Genomic DNA, 27,204 nt, shown 5'->3' with positions numbered 1-27,204 from the left:
AAATTTGGGTATAATGTGAGCTTTAAAGCCTTGGCTTTGGGGAGCATAAATCCTAAGAACAACCATGATCAACCAATATAATGACCATAACTCTCCCACTCAACACATGACAAAACAACAAATAGCCATCACCATACTTTCTTGCCCTTTTTCACAATTGTAACCAATCACTCACAAGGATATGAATTTGCAAAACTTGATTGAAACAATACTTTGAAATTTTTATGAGAGTAATAGATTTTTCTCTTTGTTTTCATTTTCAATCTCTCTTTTTCTTTCTTTTTAGAAACCTTCACATTTGTTTTGTTCTTTCATCTCTTTTCATTTTCAACTCATTTTCAACAACAAACATGATAAGACGAACTCCTTTTCAATACCTACTTTGTGCTCAAAATGTAGCACACTACAACTCCCTCACCTCACTACTATTAGCTCCCCCAAGCTAGGCTTGGGACTAGTAACCAATGGGGTTTTTACAGGCTTGTAATGTGGCTAGTCACCGAATAAAGGGCACAAGCAACAACATGGGTAGAAAAGGAGAGAACAAATGTATCTAGATTCATCTGAAGGCTACCTAAACAGAAAAATGCCTTCGTCCTCCACAATGTGCATGTATATGAGTCATAAAACACTACTAACAGTTGCAAATCAATACTCAAAATCAATGACACACCAGGAAGCTATCACACATCCTAACCAAGTCAACTAGTCAAGCACCAAGTCCACAAATAGTTAGTCGGAGTTGACTCATGTTAAGGCATCAAAGCAATCGAATATCAAATCATGGCTAACACATCTACATTACTCATCATCAAATACCAAGAATCAAAACAATTTTCGCTCAAGGGGCACAGGGAAGCATGATTTTGTGTTCATCGGAACGTATTTTTGTATTTTTTTTTTCAAAGCAATAAATACTCTAGAAAACAGTAAACACACAAAAATAAACACACCAAAATAAGAAAATGCAGAAATAAAAAGAAAACATACCTAAAAAGTACAAGTGAGTGAAACACCCCTCAAGCTAAATCAGACAATGTCCTCATTGGCTTAAGGGGTATCGAACCATCTCGATCCTCCCCAGCATCACTGATGGCCTTGACCATCATCACCATCATCACCACCTCGACCACCATAACCACTAATGCCCACTCCATACCCACCGTAGTGGGTGGGTGTGAAAATGCCCATGGAACCGGGAGCTCCATATCCCTCCGCGGGATAGGTAAACTAGGAAGGGTGCTGAGCGTCCGGAGAAATGTAGCCCTGCCTGGCATACTGATCATAGAAAGGGAACATGGTCCTCTGGTGATCAGTCGCGAACTCATGGAAACCGAGCTCAAGTCTGCCCAACCTCTCATGAATGGACCCCTGATCCTCCTCTGTGGCCTCCCCTCATCCCCTCGACGCCCCCTCCTAAAGTAGGTGCGAGGCTCGGGCTCGAACTGGTGGGGCTCTGGTTGTGGGTCAGGCTGGGGCTGCGGGTCAGGCTGCGGCTCACCCTCAAATCCAACATATAAATAGTGAGCCTGACCGGGTCTGAAACGGGTGTGGCCCTGAGGGCCAGGCAAGGTGAAAAGCCTGTTCATCTCGAACGTCCAATACATGGCACCCGGCCTAAACAACCCATGCTCACCCTGTAGGCGGCGAAGTCCAGCAAAATAAGCCAAATCAAGTAAGTTGCTACCCAAAATCGGGGTTTGGTTAGCCTCAACAAAGTTAACTGTGGCCATGGAAATGTGGGTGATCAACCCACCAACGGTAATGCGAGGGGTGTGCGTGCTGGTGGATATAGAATAGAGTTGGGAGGCCATATGATGTGCTAGGTTCATTTTATACCTCTCTTCCCCCTCTAAAACATAGCCACCCAAAATCTCCAGCTCAGTACTCCTAACATTTTGTGTCTCCTCCCTACCAAAAATTGTGAACCCCAGGAACCTGTAGAAAACAATAGGGACACGGTGTTGAATCTTGGAAGCATGCAAGTGTTGCATACTACCGGGGTTATCATTACCAGTCAGCTTTCCCCACATGGTACAATTATTATGCGCACTACCAGGTTTCCTACTATGGGTGGTGGAGAAACCAAAAATCCCACCAAAATCAGCTATACTCAGGCTAACATTACGGTTCATCAAGCGAAAATGAACCGCCGACACAGTTCTATAACCATCTCTACGCAAAACCAACGAACTCAGAAATTCCAAAGTTAAACGCCTAAAGTTGAGACGCAACATACTATACATATCCTTCATACCGACACCATAAAAGACTCGCTTTACATCATGCTCAATACCCATATAATGAAGAGATTTTTGACATATAAAACAAGTGGGGATTACCTCCCTCTTCTTGAGGTGGATGAATCAGTCCCGTTGCCACTCCGTAGCAAAAATGACATCCGGGAAGTCCGCATCGGCTTCGAATTGGGGCGGCGGAGGTGGTGGTGTCGGCTCCCGAGCTCGGCTTGTAGAAGCCTCATGTTGGTTCCTTGGTTGTGTGGTGCAACTCCTCCTTGGTCGGCTAGTCATGGTGTAAAATCTGAGTTTTTGAGGGTTTTTGAGCTTTTTGGTTGAATTTGGGGGTTTGGTGGAGAGTGGAGGAAATTGAAATTGGTTGGGAGTAGGTTGTAGAGGATGATGAGAGGAAGATTTTGATGTAAAGTTTGTTGAATTTGGTGGAGATTTGAGGGAGATATGAAGGATTGAAGTTTGTGAGAGTTGGGGTTTAATGGAGGAAGAGAGAGAAAATAAGGTTGAAGATGAAGAAAAGAATGAGGAGGAAGGGGTTTCCGTAACTTAAACACGCTGATTCGCGTTTCGCCCGGTCGGGCAGAAGCTCGCCCGATCGGGCGATTTTTCAGCCCTTTTCTTCTTTCTGTGCGCACCCGATCGGGCGCTCCTCGCCCGATCCGGATTAGGCGAAATGCAATGCCCATTTCCTTCGACTTTTTCCAACCCAGAATCCTTCTCTAACTTTGGAGTGACGTCATCAACAACCGCCCGATCAGGCGGAATGTCGCCCGATCGGGCGATTTACTCGCCATTGGAGTCGATCGGGCTTCCTTCGCCCTGTCGGGCGATTTTCAACCTTCTCTCTAAAATCGACACGCGCCCGATCCGGATCGGGCGAAATGCAGACTGCTCCGTTTCAGCTTTAATTCCACTCTTGCAAACTTGGAGCCTTAGACCTGCACAACATCAAACATCCAAACTATAAAATACCCTCTTCTGACCTCTCTAACACCAAAAACTACAATGAAACACACACTTGCTCAAGAATTATACTAAAACACACAAACGAAAGCAAGAAAAAGTACACTACGGAAAGCAATAAATGGATAGTGAAGTACCCATCCCCTATTAGATTGATGCAATGTCCCCATTACACAATCCCAGTTTATGCGCAGATAACGAAAAGGAGGGGATGAGAGCCACGACAACTCATCGAATGGGGGCACCAAAGATGGTGCCATCTGGTGTTAATTCAAATGCCTTGGATGAGCTATGTGGTGCGGAAAGTGACAGATCACGACCCCTATCATGAATGCGGTGCCCACCGTTCACCGAGCTTTCGGCATTTCGGGTCTCAGCATCATCAAATCATGCCTCCTTTCGAACCCATGCCAAAGAGTTCATACTCCGATCACCTCCACCTGCAAAACAATTTGAAACAATGCGCTTTTTCCGAAGGATTGTTAGAGTTAGTATGAGTCAATTCAGTGTTAAAATAATCATTAGAAACATTGACTCCAAAACATGACTCCCCTACCATAGGGCTCTTAGCAACATGGGTTAAATTAAAAGTAACCTTGTCATCCCCCACATTTAAAGTCAGCTTGCCATTCTTGACATCTATGATTGCCCCCGCAGTGTGTAGGAAAGGTCGACCTAAAATTATAGGAATTTGCCTGTCCTCTTCCATGCCCAACACAACAAAATCAACAGGAATAAAAAATTTACCTACTCTAACAGGCACATCTTCTAAAACACCTAAGGGGTATTTCACATATCGATCAACCATTTGCAGAGTTATGTTGGTAACTTTTAAATCACCCATGTTCAACTTAGTACAAACAGACAGGGGCATGACACTAACACTGGCACCTAAATCACATAAGGCTTTGTCAATAAAAAGGTTGCCAATATTACACGGGATAGAGAAACTCCCGGGGTCCTTCAACTTGGGTGGAGACTTATTTTGTAGTAAGGCACTGCACTCTTCAGTAAATGCAACAGTCTCCACCTTACTAAATTCTCTCTTCCTAGTGAAGATGTCTTTCATGTATTTAGCATATGCAGGTACTTGAGTAATTAATTCAGTGAAAGGGACTGTTACCTGCAGATTCTTTACCACTTCTAAGAACTTACCAAACTGCTTGTCTAGATTGTTCTTTAGCCGACGGTGAGGGAAGGGAAGTTTGATAGGTGGAACTTGTATCTCAACTTTCTTCTCAACCCTTGTACTAGCTTCCTTCTCCTTGAGCACTTTCCCACTTTCTTCTGTCACACTATCACTTATAGGTACTTCAACCTCTCCTTCAATAGTCATAGGCGGCCCATCATACTCATATCCACTCCGCAAGGTGACAACATTTACAGACTCTCTGGTCACAGGCTGTGAAGGGAGTTGACCTTTGGGTCTCTCTGCAAGAGTAGTAGCCATTTGTGCCAACTGTTTATCCATGATCTTGTTATGAGCAGTGAGGGCATCGATTTTGGCATCCTTTTCGCTCATAGACCTCTGCAATTCCAACATCATATTCCTCATCTCTACAAGCATGGGATCAGGATGTGTGGGTTGAGGTTGTGGAGGAAAGCCAGGTGGTCCACTAAGCTGCGGGTTGTAGTTACTCCGCGGTTGGTATGACTGTTGTGGTGGTGGTTGGTAATGTTGTTGTGGTGGTGGAGGGTGTTGAATCTGATGAGGATTCTGGACATTAGTACTCCTATATGATAGTAGGGGGTTGTTTTTATACCCCTCATTGTAAGAGTTGGAGTACGGATTGTTCTGCTTGTAGGTCTGGAATGCATTGCATTGTTCGATAGAGCTCCGGCATTCCTGTGCATAATGGCCTTGCATCCCACAACTATTACAGACATTGGCAGATTGGGCACTCATTGCAGCGACACTAGCATGTTGGGTGGATTGGGAAGATGCGATCTGTATATTATCTAGCTTGTGATGTAGGGTTAGCTGAGCAGTAAGCTGTTCAATAGAATTCATCTCATGCTTAACACCCCGGTCGGCAAAACCTCTAGGATTCCCATATTGGGCACTATGGATGGCCATCTCCTCAATCACCTCTAAAGCTCTAGGCACCTCCAGTTGCATAAATCTCCCACTGGCAGCTGAATCCAAAAGACACCTAGACTCATTACCCAGACCATTATAGAACTGCTGAACCAGGAACCAGTCATCCAAACCATGGTGCGGGCACTCTCTTTACAAGTCTTTGAATCTCTCCCAAACCTCGAACAAACTCTCATCTGCTTGTTGAGAGATACCTAATATCTGACCCCTCAAACGAGCTGTCTTCTCAGGTGGGAAATATTTAACATAGAACGCAAGGGCCAAGGAATTCCAATCGGTGATTTTCATAGCTGCGCGGTTGAGACTGTTAATCCATAGCTTTGCCTTCCCACTCAATGAAAATGGAAAGAGTATCTCCATAGTCTGATCCGGTGTTAAATTCTTCTGCTTAATGGTGGCACAGTACTCAATGAAAGACTGAATATGGAGATTAGGATCTTCACCCTTTTCCCCACCGAATTGGTGTCTCTCGATCATGTTTATCAGCTGGGGTTTGATCTTGAAATTCTCGACCGCAATAGAAGGCATGATTTCCTTGGGAAGCATAGATAGACTTGGTTTAGAATAGTCTGTAAGCCTTGGCACAAGTGGGGGTGGCGGTGGTGGTGCTTGGTCACCCATCTCTGAATCTGTATGGAATAGATTGCTAATCAGATAGTCGGATTCAGAGTCAGAATAGTCTCTCAACTGTTGAACGAATCTACGCCGTCTACAAAAGGTCCGTTCAGGTTCAGGATCGAACGAAGTCAGATCGCTGGTATGGACAGTCCTGGGCATAAACAAGCAAAAACTAGAAAACAGTCGTGAGATCCGACCTCAAGGAACAGGCACTACTACAAAAACACCTTTATAAGTCGCCCTTTTAGAGTCGCCTCAAATTAATGTGCGACACCAAAACATTTGGAGTCCCATTTTATAAAACAGGCGACACGTAAAGTTGCTAGCAGATATTTGAAAAAGACTGGCGTGTCGCCTTTGTTATAAAATGAGACTCTAAAAGTTTTGGTGTCGCACATTAGTAACAGGCGACACCTATTTCTTCTATATATGGTTTTTTGATTTAAAAAAAAAATCAAATAAATACTTTCAGTGTCGCCTGTGTTAAAAAATGAGACTCTAAATGTTTTGGTGTCGCATATTTTAACAGGCGACACCTATTTCTTCCTAATTTTCTTTTCAATTTTTTTTTAAAAAATCAAATAAAATAACTATTGTGTCGCCTGTGATAATGAGACTTTAAAAGTATTGATGTCACACATTAAAACAGGTGACACCTATCACTCTCAAAAAAATAAAAATAAAATAAATATAAACAAAAAAAAATCGCGGAACAAATTTTCCTAAGGATTTCCTATAAACAAAAACTGAACATTTAGAGTTGGAAACTTGGAACCCTTAACCTACCCTCAATCTCTAACGCAAGACTCACCACGATCTTCCTCCCCCAAAACCTCTGGTAATCCTGCGGTTCTCACAAGTGGCGATAGTGGAGAAAGGAACAATCAATGGGCTTCTCACCATCTTCGATTCTCCTGATCCTGCTTCCTCTTCTCCCTTCTCTCCTTCCTCTTTTCAGGTATGCTCCTCCCTATTTTCCCCAATCAATTGCAATTTCTTTTTCATACAAATTCATTTCGTTAATTGCCCATCTTTGTGTTTATATAATGTATGAATTTTCAGTTAAATATACAATCTTTAATTTGCTGAACTTTTTTTAATCAATTCAATTTATGATTAAAGTTTGTGAATGTTGGTTTATTGATACTCTGGAGCATTGTGATCTTTCTGATTTTAATGGTAACAATTATTGTTAGAGCTGTCACATTGGGGTTTTGGTCCAGATTGTGTGTGCGTCGAATCATGCCGGGTAGATCTATAGTATGGCAGCTCTAATTATAATGTATGTGAGATTTTGATGTAATTACGAATTATGATTCAATTTAACATTTTTTAGTGTATCAATATTTGGGGGTTAATCTAATTTATGTTGAGTTTTGGGGAATTAAGTTGGAGGGTATAGCTAATTCTTCCATTGAAGCTTCTGAAGTAGTATGATGCAACTTTAATGAGATTAGATTATGGTTTTAGGTACATGAGGGTAGCATTTTGAAGGTGGCATGAGTCCCTCCAGAGTATTGTCCTGATTGCTATTGGTATTTATGATATATTTCCCCTATGTGGCATTGTAGTCCAAATCGAATATATATTTCCCCTAATATATGTGACTTTAAATCCAGATGGGAGTAGTGTATAGTAAAAATTCTATGTCAAAAAGTTCTAATAGAACTTAGTGAATTAGAAGTTTTAGTCCGTAATTGTGGAATAGTATAGAGTCAGATGACTTGTTAAATATGCTTGCTTTTGAGTCGATTTACTGTTTTCTTTGTGTTGTTGTCATAAATTAGCAATTATGAAATGTGTGCCTTTTTGGTAATTGGGGGAAATGAGACATCACGTGGATAGTGCATGTTTTTAGGATTGGAAATGAGCATGTTACACAATTGATTGGGTAGATGCGGCTGTTGTTACCTTTAAAAGGTGTTTTGTTGTGTTTATGGTATTTTGAACTATTGGTATTCATCTTTTGCTAAGATATGCGGGTTTTCAGAACTATTATCAATCTCTTGTTGATGTAACCTACACTTGTTTTGAACCAGCAGATCTGCCTATTGCTAGGAAGGCCTTACTTCACTGTAGATTCTGCCTTTTATATAAGTAATGTGTATTGAATAATCTTGCTTAGCCTTTGTATTGAATAAAATATCTTTATAGGTGGTGGTTTCTCCTGCATATCTCATTCTTTTACTCTCTTAGGGACGGTCATCGTTGTTCCATGCCCTTGATTGTTTATGGCATTGCAGGTTTCGGATTTGGAAAATTGCTGGACTTGAGATTTCAGTTTACCAGGAAGGATTTTTTCTCATGACAGACCGCCAGACAGGTAACACTCTGATCTGCAGGTATTATTATTCACTATTGAGGAATTTGGATGACCTAAGTAAAGTGAGAAAGAAAACTTACAAAATGCATTACTGCAAATAATTCGATAATTGTTTCCTTCATTTAGTATGGTCTCGGTGTGCTGCATTCCGACCTAAGTTCTGCAATTGATATATCATTTTTATGTAATCTAGGTGAAAGCCAAAAAAACCAAACATTCTGTCTTACATGGTACAGGAAATTGAGGCATTTTCTTGTGCGCCATTAATAACTCTTTCCCCTATATAAAAATCATAGAAACTCTTAGAAATTAGTAAAATCAGACATATGACTAACAACACTAATTTATTGTAACTATTTTTTAATTACCTTAGAGAGTATATGTAAGATTTTTATTTTTTTGGCTTTAAGTTAAATGTGGTAGTCTAATAACAATGTTATACCGATGTATATATAAAGTGAGATATTTAGATTAATTATCTTGAAATTATAATATAGATGATCTTAGCAGCAATTATGCACCTCATCACTCATCAGTGTATCAAGGTGGAGATCCTAATTATAGCTCCGCCAGGCCCGACCCTACTTCTATTCCAATGAGAATCGGGAGCCTATATCCTGTGAACCAAGCCCCTGCGTCAAGTCCTATGGGGATTAGGAGTCCATATCCAGTGCACCAAGGTATCCCTGGAGTCTATAATACATTTTCTGTTTCTTTGAATGATTATTCTTAATGCAGGGGACAGTTTTAGAGTTTTCGAGTTCACTTATAACTAGCTTAAATGTGCAGGTAGTCCCAACTTCAGTATTCCACCTGTGATTAATTTTAGATTTGATGTGAGGACGAGTTGTGTGTTTCTTAACCGATTTATGTATCCTTGATGTTGAATATGTTGTTGTGGTGTTTGTCTTTATCTACTTTTGCCTTCTACTTTGTTTGGAAGCCCATAACTGTTACGAGTTAATGTTGTTTTCTTTGTTTGATGTAAGCTGAGTTTGAATTTATTTCTGATTTTTTATTGAGTTTTGGTGGACATTCTGGCGTTTTCCATTAGTGTACTTCTGCATATGATTTGGCACATGAGTTGCTTGACATGATAATATGTATTTTAAAATGCACATTAGTTCATAAAAGTCCATATGTGTGTGTGTGTGGGGATCTGATCCAGAGAAACCTGAATGGTTTTTCGGATACATGGTCCCGCTACGGATTAGGTAGAAAGTATTTGAGTCACTATAGTTTGAATGACAGTACTATTTTACACATGCACTGGACTACAGTTAGCAACTTTGCTGACCACCCATACTAATATTGACAGCTATTGAAGGACAGCTAAGGATGTCTCATACTCCTGGTCCGAGAATATAATCGAGAGGAAAGTATCAGTAGTATATATCTCTCTTGATATAAAAACTTAACTAAAAACGAGGCCACTTATCTATCTTGTTAAAAAACTTAACTAAAAACGAGGCCACTCTAGTATCATCGATCAAAGTGAAGCATAGAGAAGCTGATATGTGATAACTTACCTGGGAAACTAAGTTTAACTGTTTAGTGCTTCTTGAAATACCCTTGTCTATGTTGAAAGTTAACATATATACTGATAGGTATTGCAATTATAAGTTAATATTCTAAGTTAATCGACCATGTATTATTGTAATATGAGTTCCACATATAAGTTCTAACATGATGGTTTCAGACCATGTTCTCCCCGCAATCTGACAATAACACTCGTTTGATTCCTGTTATGCATAACCTTATCCGTTATCATCACCTTTTTTCTCCCTCATTTTGTTCTAAGAGCGTTAATTACTCTGTAGTGTCTTTTTTCAGCTTTGTTATCTTTAGACGATTTTTTTGTACTGTCTAGGTGTTCTTGTTCGTTGTTGGTAGGTTTTTAATCACAGAATGCTCAGTGCACTCGTGATGTTGTGATGGAACTTCTACAAAGAACCAATCCTGAACAGGGAATTTACGTAATAGATGTGAGTAACTATCTAGTAATGTTACATTCATAATACTTTTTCAATTACTCATCTAAAATCTGATACAGTTTCATCTCGATCCATCTCGATCTGTTGATTTTTTTCCTTTGGCTGCATGCAGGATTTTTCTGTGGTGGCAGCAAGTCCACAAGCAAGTCGCGTGAAGCTGAATGAACTCGGAGGCCAGCATTTAAATGCCTGAGAGGTAGCACAAGAAGTCTACAAATGGAAACTTGTTTGTTAATAGCAGTAATATGTGGTCTGAACTGTGATGAAGTTTCACTTGTCAGCATCTAATCACCTCTACCATGCTCCCAGCAGTAAATATTTTATTATTTTGTTGAATTTTGATACATGTTTATGGTGCAGAACATCTTTCGTGTCGCCTCTTAGTATATTAGGCGACTCGATTATTAACAAATTTAATAAAAATGTCTGAAAAATATGTTTTCGTGTCGCCTATAAACTTTAGAGGCGACTCGTATAATTTAAAAATTAGAAAAATAATTCCGGAAATTATTTTCCGTGTCGCCTATACAGATTAGAGGCGACATTAAAGGTTAATTAATTCTTTTAAAATAATTAAAAAGTACCTTTCGTGTCGCCTCTTTTATAATAGGCGACTCGGAAAGATTAATTAATAAATTAATTTTTTTGAAAAATATATCTTTAGTGTCGCCTCTTCCATAACAGGCGACACGTATAATAACATTCGTGTCGCCTCAAAGGGGCGACTCCAAAACACCAAAAAGTTTTAGAGTCCCTAGCTTCAGAGTCGCACCATAGGCGACACTAAAGACAATTTAGAGACGACACGAAAAGGTGTTTTTGTAGTAGTGAGGAGTCCCTTGAGAAGTAACAAACGATAATCTAGAAAAACAATTAATAACAGAAAATAAAACCGTTTCCCCCGCAACGGCGCCAAAATTTGACAGGCTAAATCGCACTCCTATCAAAGATAAACCTAACGTTCACCAACTAAAAATATAGCAAGGGAAGCAGGGATCGTATCCACAGTGAAACATGCGTTCTTTCTACTATTAAATTACTAATCTAGACTACTGGTAATAAGAGTTGGATTGGTTTGTGTATTAAACTAAAACAAGTAATCAAATCGAAAAATAACAATATTAAAGGAATCTAGGGCAGCGGCTCACCATAAATGCAGACCGGGATTGGACAACGGACAATAACAATCAATTAACAATCATAACTAGGAAAGCATGCATCTCTCGAATCTTATGAATTACTTAGGATAGAACAACTATCGAGCTCTTGCTACGTACTAGAAATAATTCCTATCTAATGCCAAAGACCAAAAACATCAGATTTATACCTCTCGGCGCATAATCTAAGGTTAATCAAACTCAAATCAAAATAGTCCGGCCGAACAGAATTGACGAGCAATAATAATAAGCTATAGAAATTATAATCAATCAATCAGTAACCAAGTCCACATATAATCCCAATCATGCATTCATGGATCCCCTAAACCCTAGAAATTAAACTACTCACTCATGATAATAAATAACAACGCAATTAACATAATGGAAAACATGATTAAAGCAATGAATTAAATTAGAGCCAGAAATAATACCGAATTAAAGGACAATGGAATAATAAAGCTTGAATCTTTGATTAAAATTAAAACTAAGTGTTTGGAGAGAATAGAGAGAACTCAAATAAAACTAAGTAATTAGAAACTAGAATAATAGATGTCCTTCAAAATAATAAAGGCTAGTTTATATAGTTTGCCTAAAATAAAGCATAAAAACGGAAAAGAAGCTCGCGAACCCGATCGGGCGAAGTGCTCGACAGTCGGCCCGATCGGGCGAAATTCCGCCCGATCGTGCGGTTTGCAATAGGCTCAAAACAGCTCCAGATGGTCGCCCGATCGCCCGATCGGGCGCACGTTGAAGACTTCAATTCTTTCTTCCTTTCGCCCGATGGTCGCGTTTCGCCCTCAGCTCACAGGGCGATTTGCAATCTTCAATATCCTTCGCCCATATTACCGAGTCTAACTCTCGGGGCTCAACCATAAGCATTTAAGGCTCCCGAAAGTCGACGATAAAGGTCCTGAACTTCCTCGGGCTCGTGTAGTGGCCTAAATCACCATGAAACGGGTCTAAAAAGACCAATTTCTTCATAATCAAACCTGAAACTCAAGGCACACTCAATAACGTATATTAGTATTAAAAATGGCTCCTAAGAGCTCATTTGATGCATAAAGTACTAAGGGACGGGGGTAAAACACTATATAAAACACATATATCAATCTCCTACCTTGGTTTTCCCAATATTAATTTCTCCAGTAGTTGAAGTAAGATAATTAACAATAGACTAGTTCCCTTAGTTTAACAACTGAAAACTATATTAATCTTGAGTCCCATTACTAATTGTGTGTTCTTGTTGATTTTGTTCTACAACAATTGTGGAAATTAATTTGAGCCATGGAGGAGAGAGAAAGTATCCATTAGAGTTAGAGATAAGTGAAAGATGGAGGAGAGAGAATGAGATAGCCTGGGTCTTTTATTACGGGTACCATTTTCTAAATTTTTGCTCATTGTGTCTAAATGAGCAAATATTTTAAAATCTCAGATAACCTGACATTAAAAATTTTTGCTCATTTTTTATAGTTTACACAAATGAGCAAATATGATTGTCCATTTATAAAATTTTAAAGTCAGTGTTTGTCAATATTCAAAACTTTTGCTCATTGTATCTAAATACGCAAATATTTTAAAATCTCAGATAACTTAACATTAAAAAAATTTGCTCATTTTTTATAGTTTACACAAATGAGCAAATACTCATTTATAAAATTTTAAAGTCGATGTTTGTTAATATTCAAAACTTTTGCTCATTGTGTCTAAATAAGCAAATATTTTTAAATCTCAGATTACTTAACATTAAAAAACATTTGCTCATTTTTTATAGTTTACACAAATGAGCAATATTTTTGCTCATTTTTAAAATGTTAAAGTTTAGGTTAGTTAATATTCAAAACTTCTGCTTATTGTGCATAAATGAGCAAATATTTTAAAATCTCAAATTACTCAACACTCAAAAAATTTGCTCATTTTTTATAGTTTACACAAATGAGAAAATATTTTTTCTCATTTTATATAGTTTACATAAATGAGCAAATATATTTGCTCATTTTTTAAATTTTAAAGTTCGAATTTGTAAATATTCAAAACTTTTGCTCATCGTGTTTAAATGAGAAAATACTTTTAAATCTCAGCTTACTTAACATTCAAAAAATTTACTCATTTTTTATAGTTCACACAAATGAACAAATTATTTGCTCATTTTTTAAATTTTAAAGTTCAAATTTGTTAATACTCAAAACTTTTGCTCATTGTGTCTAAATGAGCAAATATTTTAAAAATCTAAAATTACGTAACCTTCAAAAAAATTTCTCATTAGCAAATATTTTGCTCATTTTTTAAAATTTAAAGTTCGGATTTGTTAATATTTTAAACTTTTGCTCATTGTGTGTAAATGAGCAAATATTTTAAAATCTAAGATTACTTAACATCCAAAAAATGTACTCCTTTTTTTTTTTTTACACAAATGAGCAAATACTTTTGCTAATGTTTTAAATTTTAAAGTTCGGATTTGTTAATATTCAAAAGTTTTGCTCATTGTATCTAAATAAGCAAATATTTTAAAGCTCAAATTATTTAACATTAAAAAAAAATTGATCATTTTTTATAGTTTACACAAATAAGCAAATATTTTTGCTCATTTTTATAGTTTAAACAAATGAGCAAATATTTTTGTTCGCTTATAAATTTTTAAAGTCCAAGTTTGTTAATATTTAAAACTTTTTCCTCATTGTGTCTAAATGAGCAAATATTTGAAAATCTAAAATTACGTAACCTTCAAAAAAAATTCTCATTAGTAAATATTTTGCTCATTTTTTAAAATTTAAAGTTCGTGTTTGTTAATATTCTCGGGTGAAATGCTCTAATCTAAGCCCGATCGGGGGGAGTCAGCGCTGTTGGATAGAAGACTGGTAGAGAATTCTCTGTGGGAAGCGTAGCCTTGCTATCTTTGCTCATCGTGTCTAAAATATTTGCTCATTTAGTAATTTGAAATTTTAAAATATTTGCTCATTTTGTCAAAGTTTTGAATATTAACAAACCCGGAATTTAAAATTTTATGAGCAAAAATATTTTTTCATTTAATTTTTTTTGAATGTTAAGTTATATGAGATTTTGAAATATTTGCTCATTTAGACAAAATGAGCAAAAGCTTTGAATATTAACAAACCCGAACTTTAAAATTTTAAAAATGAGCAAAAATATTTGCTCATTTGTGTAAACTATATAAAATGAGCAAAAATATTTGCTCATTTATATTTTTTTTGAATGTTAAGTAATCTGAGATTTTAAAATATTTGCTCATTTAGACAAAATGAGCAAAAGTTTTGAATATTAACAAACCCGAACTTTAAAATTTTATAAATGAGCAAAAATATTTGCTCATTTGTGTAAACTATAAAAAAATTAGCAAAAACATATTTGCTCATTTGTGTAAACTATAAAAAATGAGCAAAAACATATTTGCTCATTTGTGTAAACTATAAAAAATGAGCAAAAACATATTTGCTCATTTGTGTAAACTATAAAAAATGTTGTATGGGAAAAATGTAACGAGTCAGTTGACATTTATTCTTTTGGGATGTGCGTATTACAGATGATCACTAGATTCAAGTGTTTTTTTTTAACTAACTAGTTTGATTCTCCTCCTCCCACATAGTGCTCAACTGATCAAACTGCCATGGAGACTCGAATCCCGTCCCTACTTGATGGATTTTTTTCCTCACAACCAAACTTGTGGCAATTATTGATGTGATGTCCACAGTTGCCTAGGAAGTTTTGGTCATTTTCATCCCCTTGATTTTAGCCTCCATCCAGGTAATTCTTTTACGCTGCCTTAATTGTCTATGTCTGGAATAACCTACGATAATGTAACAAATTAACCCTTTATCATATGCAGCAATACTATATGCCTGCTTCGAGAGAACTATCAAGATTGAGCCTGGTATCTGAAGCTCCGGTTATTCAGTATTTTTCTGAAACAATTTCTGGAATAACAACTAGAAGGAGCTTTGATCAAGAGTCAAGATAAGAAAAGTGAGAAAAACATTCTGAAATACAGCTGCCACAACCATACCTACTTGCAGAACTCAATCCTGAACTTTAAAGCTCCTCGGGTGGTACAACCACAGAGTGCTGGAAAGCAATTTATAGCATAGGAGGTTCTGATGCATGTCTGTCAAAGCATAAAAAACAGAGCTTAAAACACAATTTCACGCATGAATTATGCAGACACAAAAATTTTCTGAAGGTCACACAAATATTTGCTCATTTAGACACAATGAGCAAGTTTTGAATATTAACAAACCCGAACTTTAAAGTGAAGATTATCCTACGTGGGATTCGAACCCACATCTTTTGTGCATTTGTACAATGCTCTACCTATTGAGATAGTAGGCTAGTGGTTTTAAAAGGATCAACAAAAGTAAAGCAAAAACCAAAAAAAGTAAGATCCCCTGCAACCTGTGTTGTTGGTTGATAGTCAGCTTTGTCAAGTGACTATATACTCCAATACTACAGCATAGGAGATCGTGAAACCATTGTATAGCTATAGTAATATTCAACGCGTAATACAACGTTGATTAGAACATTAGAAAATCTATGAAAATCAATAAGAAAACTAGAAAAGACAAAGGGAACACAATATTATCATGACCATTGTCAGATTTGTGCAACGCTACAACTGATACAGTACTTACAGTCATTAAGAAAAGAGGCAAGAAATTACAAGGTTTGTAAAGATCATTAACTCCCTTGAAAACTTTGACTTTATACAAAAGGCAAAGATACACCTACTTAAACCAACATACTATTGTCTCGTCAACAATACTAGCAACCGTTTTGTTCTTTTTTTAATGCTGGTTGAAAAAAAATTCTAGCTAGCTTCAGCAAACCATCCCCACTTTTACAAAGTTCAAGTATAAATTCCATCTAGTCCCTAATGCCCTACCTTGCAAGAACAAGATGTAGTAAAGCTCGTACAACAAGGACATGCTCTCATTGAGAAACAAGCTTCAACTTGAAAAGAATCAGAGCCAAACAACATGGTTTGGAATGACTGAGAAAGAACTATGATGGAAATTTCGTAAAAAGTGAACTAATTAGAAACGGAGGGAGTAGTTATTTTATGCAGTATAATTCAGAACAACTCTTTGTTGTTAGAACAGGTCCTGTCATTCTTATTAAAATAATTCAAAAAAGAAAACCTTTAGCACTAGGAAATCGAAATCCTATGCGGTTGAATAGCGGTGACCGTGACAGTGAAGATAAGGTATGATATAATGAGGCATGACCGCATGAAAGTATATCATATTTTTATAAAATGTACTTAAACAATATGACAAGAGCCAGAGTTCTGAAATGCTGCAGATCATGTCACTCTTTTTTAAACCAAACCCTCAACTTCTGTTCAGCCATTTACTAACTAACAACAAATAAATGGGTTTATCTTATTACCTTATTACTAGACTGATCTACTGAACAACAACATGAAGCATGTCATTCACTCATCCCTTTAACAACAACAACAGAGGAAAAACTAAACAGTATTGTAATCCTCACTATAATTAAGCAGGGCAACATCACTGAACCAAAACAAATCAGACCTAGAATTGAGAAGTCAACCCAAAATAACAAAATCAAAGTAGAAATAACTGGCAAGCCTATGCACATTGAATTTCAGTGAATTCAATTAGCCACTGTCAGGAAGTCACAGAAGAAGTAGAAGACTTCGAGGACTTGTTACAATTCAGTGCAAAACAAACAATAATTGCATAACCCAAACAACCAAATCCTCACATCTACCGTAAGGTTAGGTGATGTATGTGCATAGGCTAAATTACGAAAATTCAAAAAACGCATTGAACATTACAAAAATTGAAAACCTAGAAAACTAATTGGACTAACTTAGCAACAATTACCTTCAATATAAAGCTCGATTATTGCATATTCAAGTGAACAATTGAGTGTTGCAGTAATTTCCGCATGCAAACATCAAAATCGAAGGTGAAAATTACTATAGAACATTAGGAATGACTCATCAATTGATAACCCTACAATGTAGGAATTTTTGTTAGTTTTCATAATTTAATTACTATTAATCTGAAAATAGAATAACGATATTGAATAAATTAATTTTCGAAAATAATTTATATAAAGTGTAAGTAACTAAATTTATTTTTCTAAATAAATCTATCGTTAATAAAAACGTTTTAAATTTTTTTATAAAACTACGAAACACTCAGTAGGATTTATAATGTAGCTTTGCTCGTAAATATGAAATTCAATTCTATAATCCGAAAAATAATAGATCGTGTAGTAATATTAAAATTCTCAAGTAAATTCGCTAATAAAGTACGAAATTATGATTCAAAATGAATTTTAAGCTAATAAAAATAATTAAACTTAGTTAATCGAGTTTTAAAATTCTGGGGTATTACAGGTAGGGAGAGACGAGAAAGAAGGGAAGAACAAAGAAAAACTAACGAAAAATTGACGGTGTTAGTCATTAAGGGAAATTCATGAACAGAATATAAACCTCAGGGGTATGGTGAATTATTGAAAACAGGGTGGTATATGGACCATATGGTAAATTAAGTTAAACCTCGGGACCATTTGGTAAAAAGACCGTAATAATAACAATAATAATTACGTGAAGTTCGACTTCGTTGTCTTGGCATTTCGCGATGGGTTGAATTCTGCTACTCTACTCCAACCAGATTGTATTATGGAGAGCACACATTATGGTCATCTCAGGGGGAGCAGCAGGGTGATCCCCTTGGTCCTCTGCTCTTTGCTTTGGTTTTACAACCCTTGGTTTGTAAAATCAGGGACGCTGTTGATGTATGTCTCCAGGCATGGTATTTGGATGACGACACTATTATTGGTGACACTTTGGTGGTTGGGAAGGTTCTGCAGTTGATTATGGAGGACGGGACTTGTCTCGGGTTACACCTTAATGTGGAGAAGACCGAGGTTTTCTGGCCTACAAAGGACCCTCGAAGCAGGCTTGTGGGAGTCTTTCACTACAAGAATTTGTATCTTTAACGACAACCTAATTACAGCGGGTCAAAAATTCCGTCGCAAAAGCTTTTTGCGACGGGGCCAACAACCAAACAAAGACGGGAACAACCGTCGTAAATGTCTTTTTACGATGGGTTAACGTCGGGATTTTACATAAACAACGTCTCCCTTTTATGACGGGTTCGCGACAGAAAATCCCGTCATTAATCAAAGATTATTGGCCTTTAGCGACGGGATTTCCCGTCGTTAATGGTACAATTTTTTGTAGTGTTTCCTCCTGATATTGCTCGTCCTTTGCATGGTGTTAAGTTGACAGGTCGTCCCGCTAGTTCCAATCTAGTTTTTAGTGGTGAGCTTGTGATGTAGAGGGTGACCAAGACCATTGGGCTTATGGATAAGGTTGCTCAGCTTGATGATCCTCAGTGTGAGCTATTGTTACTTAAGGCATGTACCGGAGTTTCTAAACTCTACTTTGCTTTGCGTACATGTCCTCCTGGTATTTTTGAGGCGGCTCAGCGCACTTTTGACGAGGCTCTTCGATCTTCCTTGGAGCGTATTGTAACTGCTTCGGGGCCTGGCTTTGGCGATTGGTAGTGGCGTCTTGCCACCTTACCTTTTTTTTTGGCGGACTTGGTGTTTATTCCGCAGGATGTTCGTCATTATGCTTTTTTTGCTTCTCGATTGCAGTCTTTTGGTTTGCAGACAAAGCTTCTACGTCATGCTGGTGTTGTTGGTCCTGGTCGAGTATTTGAGGATGCGTTGAGTCTATTTAGTAGAACGGTGGAGTATGACATTCTGAGTAACCGTAGTGAGGTCGCTTCCCCTAAAATCACGAAGAAATTGGCAGATATATAGTTCATAAAGGTTACTGCATCTGCAGAATCCACCTTCTCTTTATCTTCTCGACAGTCGGCGTTGTGGAAATCGCGGCAGGGAGATCACACCTCTGCTTGGCTTCGTGCGGTCCCCACATCAGGTTTTGGTAGACGATGAATGCTAAGGCTTACCGATGTGTGTTGTGTTACCGGTTGGGGGTTCCTTTGTTCTCTGTTACGGCGCCATGTTCTGCTTATTCCAGGGTCTTTGCGGGAGACATCTTTGGTGATCATGCGATGTCATGTGCTGGCATCGTGGGTATTAAACATCGACATAATATGGTTCGGGATACCCTTGTTGATGTTTGTTATCGCTCTGGGATTTCGGCGCGAAAAGAGGTTGATATTAGTCTAACTGGAGGGAACGATGGAGCTCTCCGACCAACAGACGTGTTGCTCTACTTTTGGGACCGGGGCTGTGATATGTGTGTTGGCTTGACGGAATCATCTCCTTTGACACAGTCTGGGTTGTCTGGCTTTGCTCCGGGCCGGGTTGTGGCTGATGCGGCTATTTGGAAACGGGTCAAGTATGAAGCACGTTGCAGGTCCATTGGTTATGGCTTTCTTCCGTTCTCTTTCTCTTCTTTGGGGGAGCTGGATAAGGATGTTGTTGCGTTGCTGAAGCGGATTCAGAAGTTTCCTAGGACACAGGACATTGGGACTCGTGCTGCTACTCGTATTTTCACTAGGATAGACTTTGCTATAGCCTGGGGAGTGGGAACCCAGATTGTATCTCGGCTGCCCACTAACTATTTGTAAAATATTTGACTTTGTTAGCATTTGATTTATATAATAATAATAATAGTAATAATAATAATAATAATAATAATCATCATTTGATCTGATCTTAAATTATTTTTTCTGATCTGATTTGTTCCGAACTGAATTTATTTTTCCTAATCTGATATAAACTTATTTTTTCTATGATACAAACTGATCTAATTAAATATGAATCCATTTCCCATTACCCGTTTTTCAGCCCAATTCTTGCCGCTTTCTGTTTTTATAATTAAGAAATGGTTCAGCTCAGCCCAAAATGAGACAAGTTAATATAAAGGCATAACCCATACCAATCTTAACCTGGATCTGATTTGGGCTGCCAACTTCTTCTTTTTTTCGAAACTCTGATTTTTTTTTCCAAAGTGCCCAATTTTCTTTTACCCAAAACTCTGAAATTTCGATTTTCCCGCCGCTCTGATGAGATGCCTCACCATTGTTATGCTTGCAATCGTACCTTCAAAAGAAAACAGGGCGAAGACCATAATGAGTCAAATTATCACAGACACTCGAAGTTTGTTTGTGAATTGTGTAAGTGCAAATTCCTTACTTCCGAAGACCTTGAAGAACATCGCCGAAATGTTCATCCTAAAGATCAACTGGGTTTCTTTGTTTTTGCTCCATTATGTTCATAATTTGTTCGGAATTTTCTTAGGGTTTTGCTTCGGATTCCTAAAGAAATCGTCAATTAATTTATGGGTTTTTACTTCTCGTGGGTTTTTTGGGTGTAAATTTGATTATACTCCGTATTATTTAGTGGTGAACTACGATAATGGTAGCGTCAAAATTTTTGGAGCTTCGATATGTTCGTTATTTACTTGGGTTTCTGGGCTTCGATATGTAATTTCTTGGGTTTAAATTTATCCCCAGTTTAGGAATGTGCTTAATTTTTTAATTTTTATTTTAAATTCCAGTTTGTGGTTTAACTGCATTTAAAGAAGCTATACCAGAAGACCCATATCTGGTATTTGCTAATTGGAACGGGTTAGATGCAACGCCTTGTCAATGGTCTGATCATGTTGTTAAATGGTAAGCTAATTATCCCCCCTTTATATAATCATTGGTAATCTATGGATTTTTGCTTAATTTTGTTTAATGTATGTCTGTGTGTTCTTCAGGAATATTCTTGGTTCATCTCTGAAGGGATTTATTGCTCCTGAATTGGGTTTACTGACCAATTTACAAGAATTGTATGTTTGTATAATTAGTGAATTTGGTTTTGGTGAGTTTAAACTGATGGGATTAACTATTTTACTTTTTTTTCAGAATTCTTCATGGGAATCATCTGATTGGGATTATTTTGAAAGAAATTGGCTTATTGAATAACATTACGGCAATGGATCTTGGGGCAAAACAGTTTTCTGGGTCGATACCTCATGAAATAGGGAACTTGAGTAGTATCAAGAAGATGTATGGAATAATTTGGTGTAATTGATTGTAGTTTTTTGTGGTTTTTCTTTACTTAGTTTCCTAATGTAGCACTTTTTAAATTTGCAGGAACCTACAGTCCAATGTGTTGACCGGAATGCTACCTCATGAGCTTGGCAATTCGAAATCTCTTCAGGAACTTCATCTGGACAGAAATAAGCTCCAAGTAAATGTAATTGGTCTTGCCAATGCGAATTCTGAATCCAATATGCATGGAATGTAAGTATCGTTTACAATCGACACTCTACCTAGAAGTTTGACAATAGCCTCTAAAGTGTGTTCTGAGAGGTGAAGTCGAAGAAGTATTAGTACAAGTTACTTGCACTAGCACTCTTGATAATATACAAGTACCCTGAAGATAGAATAGTTGGCATCTATAAAATCTGTCTCTTAGTTCTAAGTTCGTATGTTCTATATTTTAGGCTCGATTATCCAATGCCTGTAACTATTCTTTTTTCATTTTATGTACAGTATTCAAGTTGTGTTGCCATCTTGGTTTTGGGGTTTTCAGGTTTGCATCAAATGGGAATGTAATAGGTCTTTGTAGCTTGCCTCAGCTAATGGTTGTTGATTTGTCATACAACTTCTTTGGTGGCATAGTCCCGAAATGCTTGCTACATCTGCCAAGGTGGGTATAAAAATGATAAGCTCTTCTCTGTTCCAAGGGAATTTCATTGTAGATTTCTCTTTTATGAAAATTAGGGTTGACTTTGTTTTACATCTTCTGCAGTGCAAGCTTTCATGGTAACTGTCTTGATGAAAAGAGTTCAAAACAGCGTTCTGACGCACAATGTGGTATGTAGAAGCTAAACTGGAACATTATCTGGTTTATTTGTTTCTCTTACCTTAACCAATCAAGACTATCTCCTTAGTCATCCTTGGCTCCAAGTAAGAGGGTGTAAGAATTGCATCACTGAAGTGGAAAACTGTGAAGAAAAAATATGAAATACACTAAAATACTTATCATTTAATGTGCACGCACAATTGAAGTTCTTTGGGAAAACTCTTATCATTTAGTGTCTAGACCTTTCTTGTACACTCGCAATTCATGCAACAAATGCTAGAACCTCCTTTCGAGGTGGCTAAATATGGTAGTGGGATATATGTGATTTCATACTCAATTTGGAAAAATCATAATGTATTATATGCTTATCTCAGGAGCTGCAATATCTGCCAAAGGCCATCCAAATCCTAGTGCCAACACAAAGGGCAAGTCTCGAGAAAGTGAAACCAAGCACCAGAAATCAAGACCTACTTGGCTTTTAGCTTTAGAAATTGTAACTGGGACCATGGTTGGTACTCTCTTAATCACTGCCCTGATAACTACTTACAAAAGATTCAACAATAAATCATCTATGATTATCCCTTGGAAGAAATCTGGAAGTGACAAAGAACGCTTGGCAGTATGTATTCGTAAATTTTCCACTCTAGCAACTACGATCTCCAGCTCTCTGAACAACATCCAGAAGCTATTTGCTGATTTTTCTGTTCTCTGATAACTAAACAGCTGATTCTGAGTTTGAAGTGGCTTGTGAAGACTTTAACAACATTGAAGGTGGATCTCAGATTGCTGTGATATCCTTTTGCATCAAAGAAGAGCAGTGGACTGGCTATCACGAGCTTTATTTCCAGAGAGAGGTACTGCTTCATTATTCTGTTTTGTCCTGATTTATTGAAAGTTTAAATATATTTGGATTCTTACTTATTTAAACTATACCCTGATTCAGGTGGCAGATTTAGCAAGACTAAATCATGAGAATGCTGGTAAGCTCTTAGGGTATTGCCGAGAGAGTCCTCCATTCACAAGAATGCTTGTTTTTGAATATGCATGTAACAGAACTTTATATGAGCACCTGCATTGTAAGTGAACTTCTCATTTTTCTAGTTATCTGTATTTGTCCTACAAATCGGCAGAAGTACTGATGATGCTATTTTGAAATGAAGTCATGTTTGCTGATGGAGAAGGCTGCCAGCTGTCTTGAAAATCATAATTGGTATCGCTCGTGGATTGAGAGATCTTCATACGGAACTCAACCCTCCATTTACTATATCCGAGCTGAATTCTAGTGCTGTATATCTTACTGAAGACTTTTCACCCAAGGTAAGATATTTAGTGTCTACTTTAGTTTCTTTATTTCCTATGCATTCTGTTTAGTTTATGGGGATGTTATAACATTATTAATTAGGTAGCTTTTTAAATGCTTGATATTTTGATAATTGATCCAATAACTACAAAGTCAAACTTTTCTTCTTACAGCTGGTTGATTATGAAGGCTGGAAGACTATCATTGCAAGGTTAGAGAAAAATTTATCTGCCATAGATAGTAATGGTGCTATCCTTATTTGAGGCACGCCATCTAGCATTTAGGTAAGATATTTAGTGTCTACAAGAAGCTTGGTATGACATTAATTGTACAAGTTATCTGAAGGAAAACAAAAGAAACACAATCTAAATTAAATTAGCTTACACTGATATATATTCTCTTGTTTCAGGCTTGGGAGTACCTTGAGGTACCTGAGGTAATGCCCTATGTGGTAGAGAAAGAAGTGAAGCATTTTGAATATGAAGACCTTAAAGCAGTTTGTGAGGCAGCAAGTCTTTGCCTGAATCCTGACTGATCATGTCAAGCAACCCTCGCGATGCAGTAGTTGTTCACTTAGCCGCTTTATTGATCTGTCTGTGTCAGCAGCAGCTGTCTCTCTCGACATGATATATACAGTTGAACTTGATGTTAACTTTGTCTCTCTGTTAGTATATACATACTGTAAAGAACTTGATGTTAACTTTGTCTTGATCTGTCTGTGTCAGCTGAGCTCATATCATCCTCTTTCGCTTTCTCGAGATGATAATAGTTGACACAAAACATACTGTAAGCAAATTATAGTCTTGATGATAATAGATGACACTAACATACTGTAAAGCAAACTAAAAACACGAGTTTTAAGAATAATGTAATATACTCCCTCCATTCCTTAATATTTGACCTGTTTTTCTTATCGGGCCGCCCTTAATATTTGACCTGTTTCTAAAAATGGAAATATTTAACAATATTATATTATTTCTCACTCCTCCCTTATTAACCCACCTACCCCATACAAAAAATAATAAAATATTCAACCCCTACTCTTAGTTTTTAATGTAATGATGAATTTAATGTCTTAGTTGCTGGTTGTAATGCATGTTTTAGTTTTTAATGTAATGATGTGAATCTATACTATACTTGACCTGTTTTTCTTATCGGGCCGCTTTTAATACTTGAACTGTTTTTAAAAATGGAAATATTTAACAATATTATATTATTTCTCACTCCTCCCTTATTAACCCACCTACCCCATATTCCATACAAAATATAATAAAATATTCAACCCCTACTCTAAGTTTTTAATGTAATGATGAATTTAATGTCTTAGTTGCTGGTTGTAATGCATGTTTTAGTTTTTAATGTAATGATGTGAATCTATACTATATATTAAAAAACGTTTCTACAAACGTCTACATGCCATGTGTCACTCTCCCCTCAATCCAATTGAACTATAACCTTTTTCATGTTATCTTTGCAAAACTATTATTAATATAATATTAAATAATTATCTTTTGAAAAAGAATTCAAACACAATTTCACTAAAGAATATAATAGTTAATTGTTATACACGTAATAATCCGGGCATCGCCTGGGCCATAATACTAGTTTTTCTATTGATGATTTGTGATTTCCCATTATTTTTGCTCATTTTCCATTTTTTTGGAACCGATGAAGCTGATGGTGTTAGGGAGTAGTGATTTGTGATTCTCCATTTTTTTTTTAAAAAACTCGCCCTTTATTTTGTATTTGATAGTGATTTTCCAATTTTTCGCGCATTTTCCATTTTATTTGTACTCCGTACTGATGAAGCTGAGAGTGTTAGGGGCCGTTTGGTTGGAGAAGGGGAAATGGAATGAGAATGAGAATGGGAATTAAGGAGAATGGAATGAAAACTTTTTGTTTAAGAATGTTGTTTGGTTTGTCCATTCTTCTCCCCTCTCTCTCTCCTAAGTAAGATAATAAATAATAAATATTTTTTATTTATTATTTATTTTTTATTTTTTATTTATTACTAATTATTTATTCTTCATTATTGATTATTAATTATTAATTATTAATTATTTATTATTTAATATTCATTATTTATTATTAATTATGTATTATTAATTTACTAATTATTTATTATTTATTATTCATTTTTTATATTTATTATTAATTAATAATTAGTAATTAATAATTACTAATTACTAATTACTAATTATTAACTATTAACTATTAACTATTAACTATTAACTATTAAATATTAACTATTAACTATTAACTATTAATTATTAATTATTAATTATTAATTATTAATTATTAATTATGAATTATTAATTATTAATTATTAATTATTAATTATTAATTATTAATTGTTAATTATTAATTATTAATTATTAATTATTAATTATTAATTATTAATTGTTAATTGTTAATTGTTAATTATTAATTTTTATTATTAATTATTAATTTTAATTATTAATTATTAAGTATCAAATTATTACTTATTAATTATTAAGTATTAATTATTAATTAGTAATTACTAATTATTATTTACTACTTACTAATTACTAATTACTAATTACTAATTACTAATTACTAATTACTAATTATTAATTATTAATTATTAATTATTAATTATTAATTATTAATTATTAATTATTAATTATTAATTATTAATTATTAATTATTAATTATTAATTATTAATTATTAATTATTAATTATTAATTATTAATTATTAATTATTAATTATTAATTATTAATTATTAATTATTAATTATTAATTATTAATTTTTATTTATAGAGAGTGGTCAAGGTAAAGGGAATGGCAAACCTTGGGGGGTGGTAGGGTATCAATGTAGAGGGATTTGGGGGTAAGTGAAAAAAAAAATAGGGTAAAGGGAATGACAAAACCACCAAACAAACAACAACAAATGGAATGAAACCCCATCATTCCCTTTCCCTTTCCTGAAAACCCCCAACCAAACGCCCCCTTAAGGAGTATTGATTTGTGAGTTTCCAATTTTTTTGTAAAAAATCTCGCTCATTTTCCAGATGATTTAGTTTTTTTGCTCCAATTTTTTCAAATATTTGTAAAGAATCAGTCGATTCTGATGAGTTGTTTTGTTTGCAGTTGTCGAGGTTTGTTCATGGATAAATTGGTTCAAGCTCCAGTTCAGAAAACAGAGGAAGAAAATTTTGATTTTTCCCTCTTTTTAACGATAATGATGCTTGTTTTTCCCCAAATAATTAAATGATGCTTGTTTTTCCCTCTTTTCCTCTGTTTTTCTAAACTGATTTTCAGGTTGACAAAGTGTTGGAGAAGTTGGAGAAAAGAGGAGAAAGCATTTATGAGAGGAGCCTATTTATAGTGGTCAAATTTTAGGGTTTACTTCTAGGTTCCGTTTGGTAAAGCGTAAAACGTTTTAATTGTAAAATGATTTTCTATGGAAAACATTTTTCAAGGGAAAACACAATTTCAAATTAGTTTTCCTTTGTTTGGTAACTTAAAGGAAAGTGGGAGAAGATGGTAAAGATTGAAGGGAAGAAAGGAGAGGGAGGTAAGGTGGAAAGAAGGAAAAGTGGTTTCCCTCCCTTTCAAATGGAAAAGGGTTTCCCACCTTGGAGGGAGTCATGGAAAATTGTTTTTCAACCAAACAACGTAAAATGATTGAAAAGCGGAAAATCGTTTT

At 36.1% G+C, this 27,204-nt stretch overlaps 1 protein-coding gene and 2 pseudogenes across 2 annotated transcripts; all 3 read left to right on the top strand.

The window, feature by feature from the left end:
- The first annotated feature begins 5,422 nt into the window (after positions 1-5,422).
- Positions 5,423-5,522, top strand: LOC130464556 (uncharacterized; annotated as a pseudogene).
- A 1,125-nt stretch (positions 5,523-6,647) lies between these two features.
- On the top strand, positions 6,648-10,678 carry LOC110787882 (uncharacterized). Of its 2 annotated transcripts, XM_056831831.1 has the most exons (5): positions 6,649-6,889; positions 8,175-8,254; positions 8,752-8,934; positions 10,125-10,239; positions 10,361-10,678. In XM_056831831.1, the coding sequence occupies exons 1-4, from the start codon at positions 6,819-6,821 to the stop codon at positions 10,145-10,147; spliced, it is 357 nt and encodes a 118-aa protein (XP_056687809.1). In that variant the 5' UTR covers positions 6,649-6,818; the 3' UTR covers positions 10,148-10,239; positions 10,361-10,678. The 2 variants fall into 2 exon arrangements, with proteins under 2 accessions (XP_056687808.1, XP_056687809.1); XM_056831830.1 differs by having other exon boundaries at positions 6,648-6,889; positions 8,752-10,239.
- Positions 10,679-20,348: 9,670 nt separating this feature from the next.
- On the top strand, positions 20,349-24,465 carry LOC130459134 (probable LRR receptor-like serine/threonine-protein kinase At1g63430; annotated as a pseudogene).
- The last annotated feature ends 2,739 nt before the right edge of the window (positions 24,466-27,204 follow it).

Source organism: Spinacia oleracea, chromosome 6 (assembly GCF_020520425.1).
Source record: "Spinacia oleracea cultivar Varoflay chromosome 6, BTI_SOV_V1, whole genome shotgun sequence".
NCBI lineage: Eukaryota > Viridiplantae > Streptophyta > Magnoliopsida > Caryophyllales > Amaranthaceae > Spinacia > Spinacia oleracea.
This window is presented reverse-complemented; position numbering and strand designations above follow the sequence as displayed.

What these genes read in the sequence shown, in the direction of transcription:
- LOC110787882 (XM_056831830.1), top strand. Translation starts at nt 6,819, where the DNA reads ATGGGCTTCTCACCATCTTCGATTCTCCTGATCCTGCTTCCTCTTCTC. An exon ending in TCTCTCCTTCCTCTTTTCAG is followed by an intron (nt 6,890 to 8,174) that starts GTATGCTCCTCC and finishes ATGGCATTGCAG; the next exon opens with GTTTCGGATTTGGAAAATTG. An exon ending in CATGACAGACCGCCAGACAG is followed by an intron (nt 8,255 to 8,751) that starts GTAACACTCTGA and finishes ATTATAATATAG; the next exon opens with ATGATCTTAGCAGCAATTAT.